Raw genomic sequence first — 20566 nt, forward strand, 5'->3', positions numbered from 1 at the left:
CTTCTAGATAGTTCATAGGGGCCAAGGATGTTCATTAGCACTAGATTATCGTAGGTGGTAAAGTCCAGGAGTTTGAAGCCACTCTTATTTGGTCTGTTCATTACAACTACCATCAAATTATGTGCAAGAGATAACATCACCATTGGAACATGGGATGTCAGGACGTTATGACCAGCTGGGAAATTTGAGGAGCTAACACATGAGATGGGAAGATACCAATGTCACATGCTTTAACTCTGTGAGATGCACTGGAAGAATTTCAGAAAATTCAACAGATGGAATCACCTTTTAAGCAAGTATATTCAGTAGATGTGAAGTCCTAAACAGGATCTGAGATTGTCTAAAATGGGGTTGTTCGAACGTAATTCAATAAAGGTTAGATCTAAATTGATCTGGTGAAATATATTTATTCATTTTCTGCAAACATTTTTGTTATATGAGATGTGTTATTGTAAACAAATACCAAACATGGGGTTTAAATTACCCATGTCATTCTAGGAAATCATTCTGTTTAACAAAGTATGTAATCTTTCTGTGCAGACTATAGTGGGAAAGGCAGGCCGGAGTTTTATAATAACACAGGTGTAGCTACAAGACAAGGTAGGTATAGTATGTATGGACAGACTTTGTTTTGAGGCTTACTTTGTCTCTATAGTGCTTTTAATTGTGAGTAAACATATAATCTATCAGAATGACAAGATCGTGTTTCAGTATCATTATTATGCATTAAAGAAACATTGATTCTAAGTAAAATACCATATATTCCATAATAAATACTCCTACTCTAATTAACACCCGCTCTCCTTTTTAAAACAGAACATTATTGTAAAACCAAGAATTGTCACCATTAATATTCACACTGTTACAATGTATATATCAATGCATTATTCACACTGTTACAATGTATATATCAATGCATTAATCACACTGTTATGATGCATATATCAATGCATTAATCACACTGTTACAGTGTATATATCAATGCATAAATCACAGTTACAGTGTATATATCAATGCATTAATCACACAGTTACAATGTATATATCAATGCATTAATCACACTGTTACAATGTATATATCAATTCATAAATCACAGTTACAATGTATATATCAATGCATAAATCACAGTTACAATGTATATGTCAATGCATTAATCACACAGTTACAATGTATATATCAATGCATTAATCACACTGTTACAATGTATATATCAATTCATAAATCACACTGTTACAATGTATATATCAATGAATCACACTGTTACAATGTATATATCAATGCATAAGTCACAGTTACAATGTATATATCAATGCATAAATCACAGTTACAATGTATATATCAATGCATTAATCACACAGTTACAATGTATATATCAATGCATTAATCACACTGTTACAATGTATATATCAATTCATAAATCAGTGTTACAATGTATATATCAATGCATAAATTACACTGTGACAATGTATATATCAATGCATAAATTACACTATTACAATGTATATATCAATGCATAAATTACACTATTACAATGTATATATCAATGCATAAATTACACTGTTACAGTGTATATTTCAATGCATTAATCACACTGTTACAGTGTGTATATCAATGCATTAATCACACTGTTACAATGTATATATCAATGCATAAATTACAGAAGTCACAGACACACATGTAGTGTTAAACAATGCATTAGCCTGGTGGCAAGTTCAAAGACTTATCAGTCCTACTTCTGCCAGCTGCTGAGTGAGAAAATTTACTGTTCAGTTAATCATTTTAACTTTGTTGACATTTACAATGACTAAATTCAGTGGCAAAAAGATCCCAGGTATACAGGTATGTATGGTCATTATAAGAGTGCATCAACAAATGAACAGCTTTAACTTCCATTATTGTGCTGTAATAAATTACATCATTCCAAAAATGTAACAACAACAACCCAACCCCCAACCCAGCAGGGCGTTAATTAGGGAATATATGGCACTTTTCCGGCATAGTAATATCATAGATGGACCTCATCAGTTTGTGGAAAATTAGGGGAGACAAGCATGGTTTATTATCAGAGAATTATGGTAAGAAAATGTGACACCATCTGACAACCTTCTTATTGCATTGTAGCTTATCATTACAACAAGAACTCACTAAGTCACTGATTAACTAAATTTTGTGTGACCTTAACCACTTACATGAGACAATGAAAGTCCCATTATGAAAGTCCAAATTATTTTAGGTTTTTTAAATTTATTTTAGATTCTTAGCAATATGGAATAATACCATTCCTGCATTTTCTATACATCTGATATGGTGTTGCAGTTTGGCAAGAACATGAAATGCTATGTCATATTTCAGCATCAATTTGCTTATAAGACAGATGTCATATAGGTGTTTTTAATACACAGAAGCGTTGCAGAATATAATTATTTTGCTTTTCTTTAACATTAGAACCAGATATTTGATGTAATAATAAAGTATGTCAAATTGAATTGTTAACTACTGTAATAACTCACTTGACCAATGTTGAACAAATCAATTATGTTTAGCAGTGACATGATGCAAGTCCGCTGAATCCAGCCTCACAAAAATATGGGGAAAAACAAAAGGTCTTTCTGGCTATACATTATGTAGATAAAGGAAAGCAACTCTTACTGGTTAACTCCTTATTCTTCCTGCTAGTTGGCTATCAGTATATCTGGTGTAAACCAGCTTTTTACTTTTGCTCCACATACTGGGATATCCTTCAGACAATACAGTTAATTCATCAATTTATTTACACTAAATTTAATGATCCACTTTTCTTTTTCAGTGGTAGAGTATGTAAAAATGTTGTTTTCTGTCATGCATACATCGTTATAAAATCTGGTAAATTTATTTACATTTTTTAAAATGATCATCACATTTGTTTTTGTCACCTTTGACTTCAAATTGCAACATATATTTTCACCAATGGAATTTCCTTGGTTCTGTCTTTAGACATTTACTCTAACTATAACTATAACTACCGCTCCGGTGGCCTAGTGGTTAGAGCGTCTGCCTTGGATGCGGGAGGTCGTGGGTTCGATCCCCGGCTGAGTCATACCAGAGACTTAAAAAATGGTACTAACAGCTGCCTCGCTTGGCGTTCAGCATTAAGAGGTTAGTGTTAGGACTGGTTGGCCTGGTGTCAGGATAATGTGACTCGGTGGGACATCATGCTACATGTCTGCGGCATGATGCCCCAGTGCTAGACATCACTATAAACTGCCACATTGCAGACATCGTAGCGATATGACTGAAAAACTGTTAAAGCTATGTTAAAAATCAAAATCACATCACATCACATCTAACTATAACTTGTTTTATAAAACATTTGGCATTTATTTCAATTATATATATCATTGTTGTTTGCAATTGTTTGTTTATTCTCTTTCATTATGGAAATGACAACAAAGTGTGACAAATATAAGAGATTAAAATTGAAATCCATACTCTTAAGGCTTCTACGAAATCCATAGACTAAAGGCTTCTACGAAATCATAGATTCAAGGCTTCTTTGAAATCCATACACTCAAGGCTTCTACGAAATCCATACACTCAAGCTTCTACGAAATCCATACACTCAAGGCTTCTATGAAATCCATACACTCAAGGCTTCTACGAAATCCATACACTCGAGGCTTCTATGAAATCCATACACTCGAGGCTTCTATGAAATCCATACACTCAAGGCTTCTATGAAATCCATACACTCAAGGCTTCTACGAAATCCATACACTCAAGGCTTCTACGAAATCCATACACTCAAGGCTTCTACGAAATCCATACACTCAAGGCTTCTATGAAATCCATACACTCAAGGCTTCTACGAAATCCATACACTCAAGGCTTCTACGAAATCCATACACTCAAGGCTTCTATGAAATCCATACACTCAAGGCTTCTATGAAATCCATACACTCAAGGCTTCTATGAAATCCATACACTCAAGGCTTCTATGAAATCCATACACTCAAGGCTTCTATGAAATCCATACACTCAAGGCTTCTATGAAATCCATACACTCAAGGCTTCTACGAAATCCATACACTCAAGGCTTCTATGAAATCCATACACTCAAGGCTTCCATGAAATCCATACACTCAAGGCTTCTACGAAATCCATACACTCAAGGCTTCTATGAAATCCATACACTCAAGGCTTCTACGAAATCCATACACTCAAGGCTTCTACGAAATCCATACACTCAAGGCTTCTATGAAATCCATACACTCAAGGCTTCTATGAAATACATACACTCAAGGCTTCTATGAAATCCATACACTCAAGGCTTCTACGAAATCCATACACTCAAGGCTTCTACGAAATCATAGATTCAAGGCTTCTATGAAATCCATACACTCAAGGCTTCTACGAAATCCATACACTCAAGGCTTCTATGAAATCCATACTCTTAAGGCTTCTACGAAATCCATAGACTAAAGGCTTCTACGAAATCATAGATTCAAGGCTTCTATGAAATCCAAACACTCAAGGCTTCTGCAAAATCATAGATTCAAGGCTTCTACGAAATCCATACACTCAAGGCTTCTACGAAATCCATAGACTAAAGGCTTCTATGAAATCATAGATTCAAGGCTTCTATGAAATCCATACGCTCAAGGCTTCTACTCCAGCGGCAAACCAAGACCTGTGATAGACTTCAGCATACTCATCCAATTCATTTTGGGCCTGAAATTCAAGATGGAGATGGCAAAATCCATCCATCTTTCAGTACAATATGATGACTTAGACCTGTCCAACGTGTATTTCCTTACTCCACTCCATACAACATCACACGAATATCTTTGCTTTGCCTGTCTGGTCAAAGTATACTAATTTCATGTTCTTCCTTTCATTATCAACCTGAGCTCATGGGTAATCTCAAGGTTCCTTCTCCCCAGCGACATTGGCATAATCAGACAAAATTCTTCAAAAACTTTGGGAAAGTGTGATTTTGGTCCAAGATATGAACATCCTTTTTATGCTCAAGTGCAGTCTGTGATGGATAATAAATTTGGAGAAGTTAGACCTTATTCCTTCTCAGCATTTTATCTATCTTGTAATTCCTTACAAACCTCAATCCTGTACATCTACAAATGCATCCTTCATACACTGTAGAGGATTTCAAACAAAACATTTATGTCAACGAGATAGTTTCTTCAACATTTTGGCCTGATTTGTTTCATCTTGGCTGCCTTTACATACACTAATTTTAAATAACACGTTCATCCCAATGGCAACCTTTCACAGGCCATCTCGATCATAGCAGGAATTACACTTTGAAACCCACAGCGGAAAATTATGATTTTTACAGTTTGTCTGGTTGGAGAGTGTACTTGCTACAGGACTTTATGATGGTCAGTGGCAAGTGGACATCTCAAGAGATGACCTTTCACATGAGCTTTCTGGAAATGAAAACCATCATCAATGCAGCCAACAATCGCATAGAACTCTTGCACTGACATACAGTCCTAATACTGTCAGAAAATTCAATAGTGGTCACATACCATTTCAAACAGGGATGGACAAAATCACTGGACTTTTGTTATGGGATTACCTTCAGTGGTGTGCCCAATGGATAGTGACAGAGCTGTGCTGTATATAGAGCTACACTGTATCTGTGCTGTGTTTGAACTGTGTTGAAGGTGTTGTTTTAGCTATGGTGCTAATTTGGGTTGGTAGATACCTGGTGTGCTGCTGTCAGTGGTGATGTTTGCCCATTGGAAGATAATGGTTATCTCTTGATGAGGGACCAAAGCTTTGGAACCAATGGGTCTGCATGGAACAATAGGGGCTCTATGTATCCTTAGATCAGGAGGGGTGCAGTCATGGTGGCTCCTTGACCATCCATCATGGTGGTGGGCTAAAAATACCTTGTGATTGTGAATGGGATGCCACAAAATATATGTCCCAATTTTTCTGAATAATCATTGTCACTATATAAGTGAAAATCTTTTATCACGATTTGAGTGAAAACTTACCATTGTCATTGTTTATTTGAAATTCATTTATCACTATTTGAGTTAAAATTATTGTTTACATTATTTGTGTGGAAATCATTAGCTGTACTACATGCAGTTTCATCCTGTTGAATCAGTTATGCAAATGACACAACTGGGTTTCATTGCCAAAACCAGCTTGCAGTCACTAAGCAACCAACAAATAACTATTTGCCCCCCCCCCCCGTATTGATTGATACATCAAGAGAGGTGAAGCTCCAAGATCCTGTACACACTCTGATATTGTCAGAAGTGTACAGAAGATATCTGCAATGGCCAGACCAGGATTTTTTGCGTCCAAGTCTTGAAAGCAAAATATAACACAGGTGCTTGCCACATTTTTTAAGGGAGTTATAAAATCAGTGTATACTTGCCTCTCTCAGGAACAGGTACACCTCATAAAAATCTTGGCTCAACAGGTATGGCTCATAATAATACATGCAATTTCCATGAGCATGGCATTCAAACATATGTTTCCATTTGAGACTAGTGGAGTCATGTGGATGGCATCGCAGATTACTTTCTACAGTTCTTATCTGCAGGATATAGCCTTAGAGGAGAGAACTGAACATCATTGGACCATTGGTAGCTGCACAGACAGAAACTACTCCCTGCTCATGACAGTATAACCTTGTAACCAGGTGATATTGGCCAATTTCACTGGATTCACCAGGGCAAACTTTACATGTGAGACCAATTAAGTGCAGAATCCCTTAGGGATCTCCTCACATTATGAGATTTTCATCCATGAATGGAGCATGCATGACTCAGGTAGGATGCTCCTCCTCCACTTACCTATTCTTCTAATGTGATCATGGAATTTATTTGCAGGAGAAAGCAGATTGTTTATTAAATTATGTTTCTCCTAGAATACTAACCTGATCACATTACCGATACTCCCTCCCACCCTTCCCCACAATGCAAGCATTCTTTAAGGTCTTGCTGAAGTAAAATCACATACCAGTAGCCACATAGCAAGTAGAAAGGGGAGTTAACCTGTGAGAGCTGCTTCCCTTTGTCTATATAATACATAGACAGAAGGATTTTTTTTTATTTTTCCCATATTATTGGAGGCCTGGATGAGGTGGTAACAAAGAAAGTTATCCTAATTACTGTGACCTGATAAGTATTAGAGGAGAAACATATTTACTAAATATTTGCTTTCAAAGAACCTTAATTTAGATTTCAGTATGACATATGTTTGTAAAAGCCACCAGGAATGAACTACATTATTATAATTGAAGTATTTTTGTGTACACTAAGCTGCCTCTCATTTCAGCATCAGGCCTCAGCAGCACCACAAGTAGCACATCTGATTCTGTGTCATTCCCACCGTTGTCCTCATTTCTAAACATGTTAGAGCAAGCAGGTATTTGTTTCAGTGTGTTATACCCTTATACCAAGTGCTTTCACCATGGAATAACATCCTATAATTCTGACAGATTTGTTTTGTATTTTTTATACTTTCATTCAGTATACTTTAAGACCACCCCTATGGTCTACTGGTTAGAGCGTCTGTCTTGGATGTGGGAGGTAGTGTGTGTAAACCCCGGCCAAGTCATACCAAAAACGTATAAAAATTGGTACTAGTAGATGCCTCACTAGGCACTCAGCATTAAGAGGTTAGTGTTAGATCTGGTTGGCCTGGTGTCAGGATAATGTGACTGGGTGGGACATCATGCTACATGTTTGTGGCATGATGCCTCAGTTCTAGACATCACTTTAAACTGTCACACTGCAGACATCATAGCGAAAAATTGATAAAGCTACATTAAAAATCCAATCACACACACACACACACACACAGTATACTTGGAGTTTGTATATACTTTTACTTTCTGTTATGGTCACTGCACTAATTAAGTTATTTCCTTAATTTTTCTAAATTTGATGAAATCCAAAGTGACTTCAGTATGATACAATAACATGAGTTAGTTTAGTGATACATTTAATTCAGTCTCCATAATTTTTTTCACAATTCTTCCATCAGAAGTGTGCATACATGTGATTCTATCAGCAGGAGGCCAAACATGCCATTTTAAAGGCTGTCTTCTGCACATACTGTTTAATAGTTGAAATCTACTGCTTTTGAATTTTTTTTAAAAAGTTCACAAATTTAATTAAAAACCCCAAGCATGTTATTTTACATGTTCTAACAACACATTAGAGACACTAGCCAGAACCAGTCTACTGGGGACAGGAAATGTTCCACCAGTAAAGTGACCAGCATGATTCTGCATGGCAGATCAGTTGTTCAAAATGGCTGATATGTGCACACAACAAGCTGATAATTTGTAAACGTATTGTTGGAATATGGGGAGTTCAAGGCCAAACACGTGATGTCTTTTGAGGTGGAGATAACATGGAGAGACCAATCATAATAAATTATTTCGGCAGAACACTAGAGTAAGTATTTTGATTTTTCTCATGTTTAATTCTTATTTTATTTATATTTTAAGTGGAATATTTTGGGCAGCTCTCACATTTTTTGTTAATTTATGGAAAGTCTGAAATGTGTGCTTTTCCCTGATTATAAGAAAATTCTAAGAAGTATTACTAGTTCAACATTGCATGGATATCATCAGAGTTTAATGCATATGCAAGCAAGTAGCAAAAGTCCAGAACTTGTATTGTGTGTTTCAAAGGTATGCATCATTTCATGTACATAAATCAAGTTCAATCTCTAGATAAAATACATCAATTAACAGTATTTGCAAGATATTTAACTTTAAAATTCAGATCAAATATTACTAAATAATGTGTTTTCATTGTCTATTTAAAGTCTAAATCAATCTTTATTTCTTTTTAATTTAGAATTGTGAAACCTGCCAACTGATTTTTGGATCTGAGCATTGAAGAAAAGGAAGTCCTTGGGGATGAGACTCAAAGTCCAAGTCAGAAACATCTTCTGTAAAGTGAACATGACTTAGAGGACTATTGGAGAGCAGTCAGCACACTGAAGCTGGAAGTTCTTTGCAGTCTGAACACTGATGTCCCATCATAACAACATTCTAATGCTGGTACAGAGAGGGCATTATCCGTTCTTTGCAAAACACAAAGGGACTTATCCAGTTATTCACTTTCTAGCATGCAGTATCATTTGGGCATTCTGTCCCCAATCCACTCAACTTACAGACATAACAAGTTACAGCCGGAATACAGCGGCAATTCTGCCTTAATAGTTTTGTCAGTCAGTCATACTGGCAATTCTTCCTCATAGATAATGCATGCTGGCTATTCGGCCAGAACAGTTCTGTCATTCAGTAGTACTGGCAATTCCACTTATATATATTTGTTGTTTAATACTCATAGAATTCATGTAATTGTTATTTAAACTTTTTTTTACAGATATTTGTTCAATAAACATTTTTGTATCAAGAATTTGTTTATTAAACTTTCTTATAGACTATTTGTCCATTATTTTTTCTTACACTATAATGTATTTTATGTCCAGTTCACCTGTCCATCAGTTCATCAAGCTGTGCATTGGTATTTAATAAATTGGTAATTTAAATTTTCAGTCTGCCTGTCCTAAATCACATCTATTGTATATTGTGTAAAGTGATTTAGGGGCAATTCTGGACCAGAGGAATAACCTATTAAGTGTGAAGCTTGATAATCACAGTGAATGTGATTACCAGACAGTAATTTTAATCACAATGAATGTGATTACCAGACAGTAATCTTAATCACAGTGAGTGTGATTGCCATACAGTAATCTTAATCACAGTGAATGTGATTACCAGACAGTAATCTTAATCACAGTTAGTGTGATTACCAGACAGTAATCTTAAACACAGTGAGTGTGATTACCAGACAGTAATCTTGTGTAGGAAACTCAAACTGCTGTTGAATTTTATTAAGAAAAATCTTAGCAGTGAACTAGAAGATAAACAACTCTTCATTTTTCATTGAATTGATAATGTACTGACTCACATTAATTAATTATTATTGTAACTTCAGAATCTAAATAAAATTAATGTTCAAACTTACTGTTTGAATATACTTTAAGATAATAAATATGGAAAAAAATGCACTTACTTTGTTTTCAATCCCCTTGAACAATACAGAATTTATGTTGATAAAAATCTACTGGTTTAGATGCCAATCTACTAATCAAAATTTGTAAATCTACTGGTTTGAGGTTCTGTCACAAGTATGAATGTGTTGAGAGAGGAGGGACATAATACATGATCATTTAGTCATCGTTGTATGAGTATTAGCTATGCAGTTTAGCCCAAAAATATGATTTCCTTGTTCTGTTCATCCATTACATAGAATGACTAGTTTTGACCAAGTTTGATGAACAGCCTATTGATATTGGCTACTAGACCAGTGTGTGCCATGTGGACCATCAAGTCATCTGTGGCCACTAGTTTTCTGTAGTGTCACAAATTCACTTTTCCATGGTGTACTAGTTTATGTGGATTTCATCGCTGCTACAAAGCTCAAATTTCAAGACTCAATGAAGAATGATTTTTGTTTGGAAAAATAGGACTCTTTCTGAGTATGTAAATTTAAATACAGTTAAAAATTCTTTTTTATCTTCAAAACCACAAAAACTGAATAGATTAATTCACAGTAACTTATTATATGGCATCCATAATGTGTCAGCCATCGTGTGTCATGTGCCCATCACCATTTACAAGCTACCACATTTAAGAAACTTGATATGTATCCATATGTCATTAAAAGTTTAGACAAGTTTGATTATGAATGACATTTGTGCATATTAATTTGGTGATCTGATTGACAGAGCTTGTTACCACTCATGAACCTTTGATTCTGAACAGTTTTTAGCTTTCCTGCATGGCCAAAGAAAAGTAGTCTCAGCTTAAGCTATGGCCCTGCATTCATCATCTGTTGCTTATCCATGGGACATTCATTTGATTCTACTGGTGGTAGGACAAAAACACCATTTTAAAGGTCATGTACAGCACATAGTTGAAATTTAATGCTTTTGAGAAGTACAAGATTAAACAAATTATTTGTGACCAGAAGAACATATTTTTACAAGTTCTGTCCACCCATGATAGAGAAACCAGCCAGAATCAGTCTATTGTGGACCAGGACTATTCCACAAGTGCAATGATCGATGCATTCTTGCATTGTGAGTGCTGTATTTTGGCATGTATAATAAGCACCAGTGTATAACATGCACCCCAATTTTTAACTCAGAAGGTGGGAAAACAAATGTAGTTCTACCATGCAACATAACATTTAAAAACTTCATAATTTCATTCTCATTTCATAGTGTAACAACTCTTAGTCATTTTGGATAGTGAAAGAAAAAAAAGTGGAAATATTGAATATATAGGATGTCCTTCTGATTATATGGATGACCCTTAAAAGGGTCATTTTAAGGTTTTTATTGGTGGTGGAGTTCAGTCTATTGCATTAAAGTCACAGAGTCAGTTAAACATTGCTCACTGTATTGTAACAAAGGAACCCTGCTATAACACAATGATTGGGGTCTACAAAATTGGATCGTGTTAATATTGGGGTTGCGTTAATGCTGGGTTTTACAGTATTTTACTTTTTTCAGAGAACAACTCATTGGCACTTATACATGTATTCATGTCTAATGTATATGATGAATAGGGTATCAACACCGTTTACTATCGTGCCATCATGGCATTTAGTTATCTATAATGCATGTAATTCCATTGAAAAATGGCACACAGATTTACAATATTCAATAATTTTTTTTCCCAGATCATTGTGTCTGAATTCAACATCTAATATACAGCATGAACAGAGTATCAACACTGTTTACTTGCCATCTGATATCGTACCATCGGGGCTTGAAATTAATCCATGATATATGTAATTCCATTGCAAAAAATTGCATACATATTTAAACTATTCAATAATTTTGTCACACATCATTATGTGTCTGAATTAAATGGGAAAAATTAACAGCAAAAGTAGGTTAAGAAAGATGAAGCACGTGTATGGTTCATTACATTCCAGGGTATATTAACGGTGTCTGTACAAATTTCATATACCTAAAATTTTCTCATATGCGTTTCCATGTACATTTATCCATTGCAAATTTCCTATAATTAACGCTTGTATGCCTTTTTGTTTGAATGACTACAGCAATAATAATTACCAATCAACACATGCTTTCAGCGTGCATATAACTTTTACTTCAGATTTTGTGAATATTGAAAGAAATGTGTGAAAACTACTATACTAATCATTGTGCAAAGTGCAGAGAATGAATTGCATTTGTGAACTTACTTTTCCATAACGCTAAAATATTTTTATAAAAAATAGGAAATTAATAACAAGTTCATAAACAAACACCATACCCATGTAAAACCCGAGAACTAAGTGCAGTAGGCCTGCAATGGTCACGAGTCGAACAATTTAAGCTGAATGCATGTGCAATTTCATACCCTTTCAGTTTCCAGCTAATAAAGCGGACATTATTTACTGGTCAACTGATTGCATCTAATAACACCACCAAGCCCAGCAAACATGTTGGCAGCTTTTGTTTTTGATGTTTATTAAATTGTGAGAATTTTTTATCAACCACTGCATTGCCTGCTGCTTGGTTGTGTATGCAGTTAAAGAAGAAACACATGTTGGCTAATGTTTGAGCAACGATTGTATACAGAATTAATTGAAGACGATCACAAAGACAACTTACTGGCTTTACTCATGGATCAGTAATAAGTAACATTTCCAATAATGTTTATTTTGGCATAACACTTCAAGATCCTGGTGATATTGTTAAATTTCAGAAGCTATTTCACGATCGTATTATATTAAAATTCATACACGAACTCTTCCCCAAAATGATAGTAAATGTTTTACACACTATTTCTCGTACTTAAAAAAATTAATATTTTTCCCAGTACAAGAAAAATACACATGTATTGAAAATTTCAGGAACCACGCCACGATCATATTAAATTTGAATTCATACGCGATCTTTTCCCCATAATGATAATACATTTTTTTATACCCTATTTCAATTAATTTGAACAAAAATTTTTTCATGTGCGAATGAATATACGAAATTTCAGGAGCCATGACACAACCATGTTATATCTGAATTCGTGTTACAGCAGGGTTGCACTGTAGTGTGGTTTAAAATGAAAAACCAAGAACAAAAGAAGACAAAGTGATATGTTCTTCAGTTATTGAATATTCAACATATACAGCACAGTAATCATAATATTTGTTCCACTGCAATGATGCTTTGCACAATTTTAGAACAAGTTACCAGTCATTATTACATGTATGCACATTTTTCCAGTCATAGTACAAAACTACACAGTGATGTGAAATGAAATGAATTTATTAACATAGGCAATCAAAGAACAAAGCCATAAATGTTTCTAAGCATTATTTATTTCTTTAATAAGGCTAGTACTGGTAAACAAATTAGGTACAATGCAACATGCAACCAATTTATTATTTCACAAGGAGGAAAGTGACACATGTAGCAGCTGTAGTTCCTTTAAAGTAATTAAAGCCCAGGTGCCCAACACAGCGTGGTGCCATTCCTGAAATCCACTTCTAGTCATGTTTCTGAATACAGTATGGTACCTGATTAATATACAGTTATGACCAGCTAAGGTCCATCTTTATTCTGACAGATAGCTAATTTACGCTCCTTCTCTGTCAGCTGACTGTGTGAAGTATCTGCAGTACATTCAGGTCAAACTTGCAACAATGAAGATTTTCATTTCAATTTGTTCAAAGAAAATATACTCTGTGCTGTCAAGGTTGCCATAAACTGAATAAAGGAAACATTTGTTGAATACTTCTTCAAAAGTTATCAAACCCTGCCTGAAATATTTTGGGTATTTGACAAAGAAGTGTAAGTGAAAAGCAGAGATCTGTTGAAGTCCAACTCTTTAGACTACAATTTTAAGTGCAGGTTTATAATTACGGATCCATTGGAAGATATGGGATTCACTTTGTGGCATGCATGACCCAAATCACAATCTATCTCTTAATGCCACAGATTTTTTTTATGAATCAGTGAACCCACTATTTACCTAACAAGAACAAGATAGATACAGTACAATTAACATGATTTTTGAAAACTCTGGGCATCACATTGGGGGATTTAATTCCCTTCATTGTCACTCTGCAAAAATACTCTGCAATGGAGCATTAAATACCCACTAATCACCACTGTTCTTTGACTGTACAACAATGGCAATTCCACTGTGGAGGGGCCGGTTGAGATTACTGATCAACATTTGAACAGCCAATGAACAAAGACTATCCAAAGAAAGATTTTGATATCAAGTGTGATTTACAATCAGATACCATTAAAAAAAATCAGGGATCTTTATTTTGATCTTATATTTGGACAATGAACAAATAATTTCAAAAGTGTTGTATATTCAGTACAGTTAGAAAAAGTTTATTGACTTCTTTTGCAATAAGTTTATTTTTTTACTTTATTCAGTGAAATCTGAACAAACTTACACACTGACTTGACAAGAGGTACACCTTTTTGAACTTCTCTTGAATAGTGTTAGTTTGCCCTGCTGCTTAAACATGAAATGTAATCCTCTGAGTTATGGATAATTATATTCCAGAGGATGGTTGTTTCTATTGAAAAAAACAAAACAGAAAGCACTGAAGTTGCACTTAAATGCGAACCATGTGTCCTTGACCATGTGTCCTTGAGCAGTAATGACCCAGTCACCAGGCTGAATATACATGTACACAACTATGAGCTAATTCAATTCTGACTATGTGAACTGTAAGGGACTAACCACTTAATTTATGAGGCTATATTGTTATTTCGAACAGGATATTTTTTGTTCTGTCATTTATCACAGGATAAATTTGCTTCAGGTAAAAAAAGGAATGGCATAGTGTTGTTTTTTTATGCTACAAACAGAGCAATACAAATGTTTTGAAGCATTTACCCCTGCCCCTTCCCCACCCCCATTAGGAAATGGTTTCTCCCTAATAAAGACTTGACTTAAGCAGATGTTTGGCAGAAATCAAGACAGTGACCATTGTGGACACTGCTATAAAATATTAACATCAGAAGATAATGTCAATTTAAGCTTGGGAAAGGTGCATTTCTATCATATGAAGCCATCTGACTTGGCACATTGTATTTAACAGCTCAAAGTTTGGTCTGGTCATTAACAATGAAAGTTTGATAATTATTCCTAATTATTCTGACCTCAGCATATTGTTGAATAACTTGGCAGATTGTATTTAACATTGTTTTTGTACATGTAGATTTATAATTGGTCAAAGTTTTATTTTTTAATTTGGAAGATTCCCTGAAAATGTCAGCATGTCATGAATTGGAAAAATAAAATTTGGTTAGCAATAATAAGCATTATAGCATTGTTTTTGAAATTAACAGTGGTGAAAAGTTATTCAAAACAAAATCAGGATCATGAAAATCTTTCCCAGCAGAAACAGCTTTCAGCTTGATGTGAAGAATGAGGCCACTAACTGTATAAAGCTTGATGTGAAGAATGAGGCCACTAACTGTATAAAGCTTGATGTGAAGAATGAGGCCACTAGCTGTATAAAGCTTGATGTGAAGAATGAGGCCACTAACTGTATAAAGCTTGATGTGAAGAATGAGGCCACTAACTGTATAAAGCTTGATGTGAAGAATGAGGCCACTAACTGTATAAAGCTTGATGTGAAGAATGAGGCCACTAACTGTATAAAGCTTGATGTGAAGAATGAGGCCACTAACTGTATAAAGCTTGATGTGAAGAATGAGGCCACTAACTGTATAAAGCTTGATGTGAAGAATGAGGCCACTAACTGTATAAAGCTTGATGTGAAGAATGAGGCCACTAACTGTATAAAGCTTGATGTGAAGAATGAGGCCACTAGCTGTATAAAGCTTGATGTGAAGAATGAGGCCACTAACTGTATAAAGCTTGATGTAAAGAATGAGGCCACTAACTGTATAAAGCTTGATGTGAAGAATGAGGCCACTAACTGTATAAAGCTTGATGTGAAGAATGAGGCCACTAACTGTATAAAGCTTGATGTGAAGAATGAGGCCACTAACTGTATAAAGCTTGACAATCAAGGAATATTTAAACTGATAGCAACACATGTACAAAACATGTTCTACTGTTAATTGCAATTGATTATGATAACTTACACATTAGTGAATTGGATTACATATTTTATGAGAGAGAGAGAGAGAAGAGAGTTGTCATCTGCAATCAGTGTGAGTAAGGTGGATTAAGTGGGATACAAGGGATTGATTCATTACATCCATCTCTCTCACTCTCTATCTCATTAGTGACTATATGCGCCTATAAAATTCTCTCTACAAACACATGTGGATGCCTTTGATTGCTCTCTTTTTCCTTCCATCTCCTCTCTATCTCTTTCAGTGCATAAAATGATGGCTGTTAAATTTACATTACTCTAACAAAATGTAATGATTTTATGCAAATAAAAGACCTATCATCATTTCATTTAACTGTAAAGCAATAAAGTTCTATTTTTCAGTGTGTGTTTGAATCACAGTCATATACAACACAGTACAGTAATGAACTAATCTGAGTGGAAACAATTTTATGGATATCATTTATCACATTTTGTATATGGTACCATGAACCAGTTGATAAAAAGACGTTTGGTCTCTAAATTTATTTCAGATTGGTTTAGTGGTTTCTACTGTTTCCAGCAGAATCCTCTACTCAAAATTATACAGAAACTTAAGAAAATGCTAATAGATAAATTTTGAGTGGAAAGGAATAATAAAGAAAACATGCCTCAGTCAAAGATCAATCATCAAGCTAAACTGGATAATGTCAGGTATTATTCACATGTCTGTCTGCTTCAAAAATTCTTAAAATTCTCAGACCATGGACTTGGTGTCACACTGACAGCTGTCAGATACCATATCAAGCAGTACCAGATAGTTGATATTTTTATATCAACTTTATAAATAAATGTGTATTATTCAGCACACTGCTCATGACAATCAAATCATTAATGATGTGTTGAGTAATGATGCTACCAGTTACAGTACACATGTCAAAAGGGCTCTGAGTATACAGTACACATGTCAAAAGGGCTCTGAGTATACAGTACACATGTCAAAAGGGCTCTGAGTATACAGTACACATGTCAAAAGGGCTCTGAGTATATTTAGGTCTTGTATAAGTAATGCCAGTGTGAAACAAGACATAATGTGACGCCTGGTTTGTCAATGCACAACTGAATTACTGCAAACTGATCTGAGATATGAGTAAGTTGAAACATTGAATTCTGCGACAGTCACCTCGCAATAAATGGCACACTGTTTGAAACTTTGACACTAGCTGTTTTGATTAGTTCACAAGTTCTTCTTTCCACCACTGATTTTTCTTTTACGTCTTGGAAAAGCTTGTGGGTTATATTACACATTTGATCAAAATTTTCATGCAGTAAAAAAAAAAAAAACAGTTATCTTAATGGCAAAGAAAACAACAGTGAAAAATAGCTGCTATTTTACTTTGGGTTATCAGTTTGCACATGAAATTAACATATAAGTGGCAGAGGAAACAGACTGTGTTTATGGCTTCTGTTGTGCTAGGTTATTAGTTTGCATATGAAATTAACACATCAGTGGCATAGGAAACAGACTGTTGATGGCTTCTGTTGTGCTAGGTTATCAGTTTGCACATGAAATTAACACATCAGTGACAAAGGAAACAGACTGTGTTGATGGTTTGTGTTGTGCTAGATTATCAGTTTGCACATGAAACTAACTCATCAATGGCAAAGGAAACAGACTGTTGATGGTTTCCATTGTGCCAGGTTATCAGTTTGCACATGAAACTTTCACATCAGTGACAAAGGAAACAGACTGTTGATGGTTTCCATTGTGCCAGGTTATCAGTTTGCACATGAAACTAACACATCAAAGGCAAAGGAAACAGACTGTTGATGGTTTCTGTTGTGCTAGGTTATTATTTTGCACATGAGCATCTATGTTCAAAACATTTGTGTGAACCTACATGCATCTAGGATGACTTATTTGTGATCATTTGTGAAATAATAAAATGATTTTATATATATATATATATATATATATATATATATATATATATATACACACACACACACACACACACACCACTCCCTTGATAACTTGTGCCCTGATAACTCGATAACCTGCTTATAACTCGGGGTCAGGCATGAATCCTATTTTTTTAAACTAGAAAATATCTCCCCAAAAATTGATCCCTATTTCTTGAACTTGAACAAAAGTCGCGATCAGAATTGGTAACTGAAACGTTGATATATCAGTTGTTTTACAGTCGAAAATGGTAGATATGACATAGAAATTTTAATCAATATTTTGAAATTATAAACTCATTCTTAGTACACCGTAATCAAAGATATTCAAGGAAATTTTGATCAATGAAAATGTCACAGTATAAGCACTACAATAATATTTAAATGCCAATTAAATAATTTTGATTAAGTGAAATTTGTGTTTTAATTCTGTCTTTTAGTTCCTCTCAAGTATAATCATCTTAAATGCAATGTGTATTGAAACGTAAAATGTGTCAATCTACCGTAACAGCCATGTCCGCAATCATTTCTCTGAGAATCTAATTAAGCGCCGACCGTGTTTTGACAACTGACTTGCTGAAGTATTTGTTTTGTTGTTGCACTGAATTAAGAGTTGGCCTCCTTTGTATTATCATGTTAATTATGTCTTTTGAATCAAATAAAGGAGGTGGAATATATTTTTTTTAATAAGAAGTTAAAAAACACGCAAATCCTACACACTTAAAATCTAGCGGCCCTGGTCGTATGTCGGGCTAACTCACTTGAGTTGATCGATTGAACATTGTTATAAATGTTATTGTGTATGCAACATAAACTACCTTAAATTAACTGACTCATTCATAACTGTAATCAAAGATAGCAAGGCAACCAAGCAAAACAACTAATTTGTAAAAATAAAGAGCTTGTTTTCACCGATACAGACCATTGTGGGCAAGCGATTTTTTTTAGAGAATTCCTGAACTAGCACTTAGAGATATCCTCAAGGATGATAAGAAGTTTCAGGTGAAACCACGATATCAATATTGTACTAATTGAACAATACAAAAATTGAGTTTCGACATAGGAGATTGTCTCAGGAAGTAAATGTCACTAATTTTTGAAAATAAGGAATCTTGTTTGGTGTTTCTCAACAGTTAGTTTAGTACCCGCTTACTTTGACTCACGACTTGGTAGTATACTATTAAATATCATAATGGGAACCAGACTAATCAACAAAACAAAAAGCCATGATGGCGTACACGTGATGGTTGTTGAAACCAGTTGGAACAATCTTTCACATGTTAGACATCTTGAAAATAAATGTTATTTATACAGAATAACGAACAACTTCATTAGAAAAAGTGCGTTGTTAACAATTATTATTGACATAAATGTAAAGAGAGGATTTGTTTCAACTTTTGGAGGTCCCTAAATAACTTGCACCTCGCTTATAGTGTGGTCTATATTTGTTGACCCCGTTGTGCATGAGTTATTGAGGGATAGGTGTGTGTATATATATATATATATATATATATATATATATATATATATCTGAGACCGACATACATTTATGTAGTGCCCCTGCCCACAGATCTGTTTTCAAGTCCATTGATGTATCTTCTTTTCTTCACAACATATAGAAATTCAGTATGAGAGTGAACTGTTAATTTTATCAACTTCTACATTGCGGGAACATTACATGGTCAGTTAGCTTTTAGGAAAAATAAAGTTGTTTTCATATGTTTATGCAGCAACCAGAGAACTATGTTTTCTCAGATTTTAATTACCCCTCTGTAATCTTTGATCGGATGTCAGAAGAAATTGTACATTAGGTTAATGAGAACTATACATGAGGTAACTATCAGAACTTGTGCAATTGTTTGTTTCCCTTTTGACAGGTATGAATGCAATTTTGTTGTAAACTTTTTGTAGTTTATCTTCTATTATAATTCTTTTTACTACAGGAAGTGCAATATCAATATCTTTTATATGATACTTAACAAAGTTCAGTCCAATAATTTGGTATTGACAAAGAAATGGTAATAATATTCATTGCACAAAGTGTAGCATTAATAGTTTTGGAGGCATTGTCATTATGTTAATATTATCTAAAATTTGATTTGAAATTATGTCTGTTACATTACCTTCATCAGAACTAGGAAATGTTTATAATCAGCTAAACTATTCACATTTTTTTAGTATCAGAAAGTAAGCAAACTGCTCCTGAAAGAGATAACGATGTAGATAAATTATCTCTCTCTCTCTCTCTTTCTCTTCCCTCCCCCCCCATCTCTCTCTCTCAATGAACCTCTTTAGAGCATGATGCAGGGATCATACACCGTAAACCACACCCATTTTATCAAGACCACATCCATTCCATGGTGGTCATCCATGATGACTCCATGAGAAAGTGTGTTATGCAGAGCTATTTTCCATATTCCACTATGGCAGCTTCATCAGGACACACAGATATGGTGCAGATTTTTTTTCTTAATCCTCTATTCTATCCCCACCCCCACCCAAAGGCATGG

General features: G+C 34.7%; 1 protein-coding gene across 2 annotated transcripts in view; it reads left to right on the top strand.

The window, feature by feature from the left end:
• The window catches only part of LOC149774336 (protein pigeon-like), a 198703-nt gene that overhangs the window by 169605 nt on the left and 8532 nt on the right, over positions 1-20566 (top strand). The window contains exons 28-29 of one of the 2 annotated variants that reach the window (XM_089945450.1): positions 541-600; positions 7297-7386. In XM_089945450.1, coding sequence (XP_089801576.1) covers positions 541-600; positions 7297-7386 — 150 coding nt within the window. The remainder of the gene's footprint in view (positions 1-540; positions 601-7296; positions 7387-20566) is intronic. The other variant, XM_089945451.1, reaches the window with a different exon arrangement.

Source organism: Sinohyriopsis cumingii, unplaced genomic scaffold (genome assembly GCF_028554795.1).
Source record: "Sinohyriopsis cumingii isolate HCF-2022 unplaced genomic scaffold, ASM2855479v2 utg000349l, whole genome shotgun sequence".
Classification (NCBI taxonomy): Eukaryota; Metazoa; Mollusca; class Bivalvia; order Unionida; family Unionidae; genus Sinohyriopsis; species Sinohyriopsis cumingii.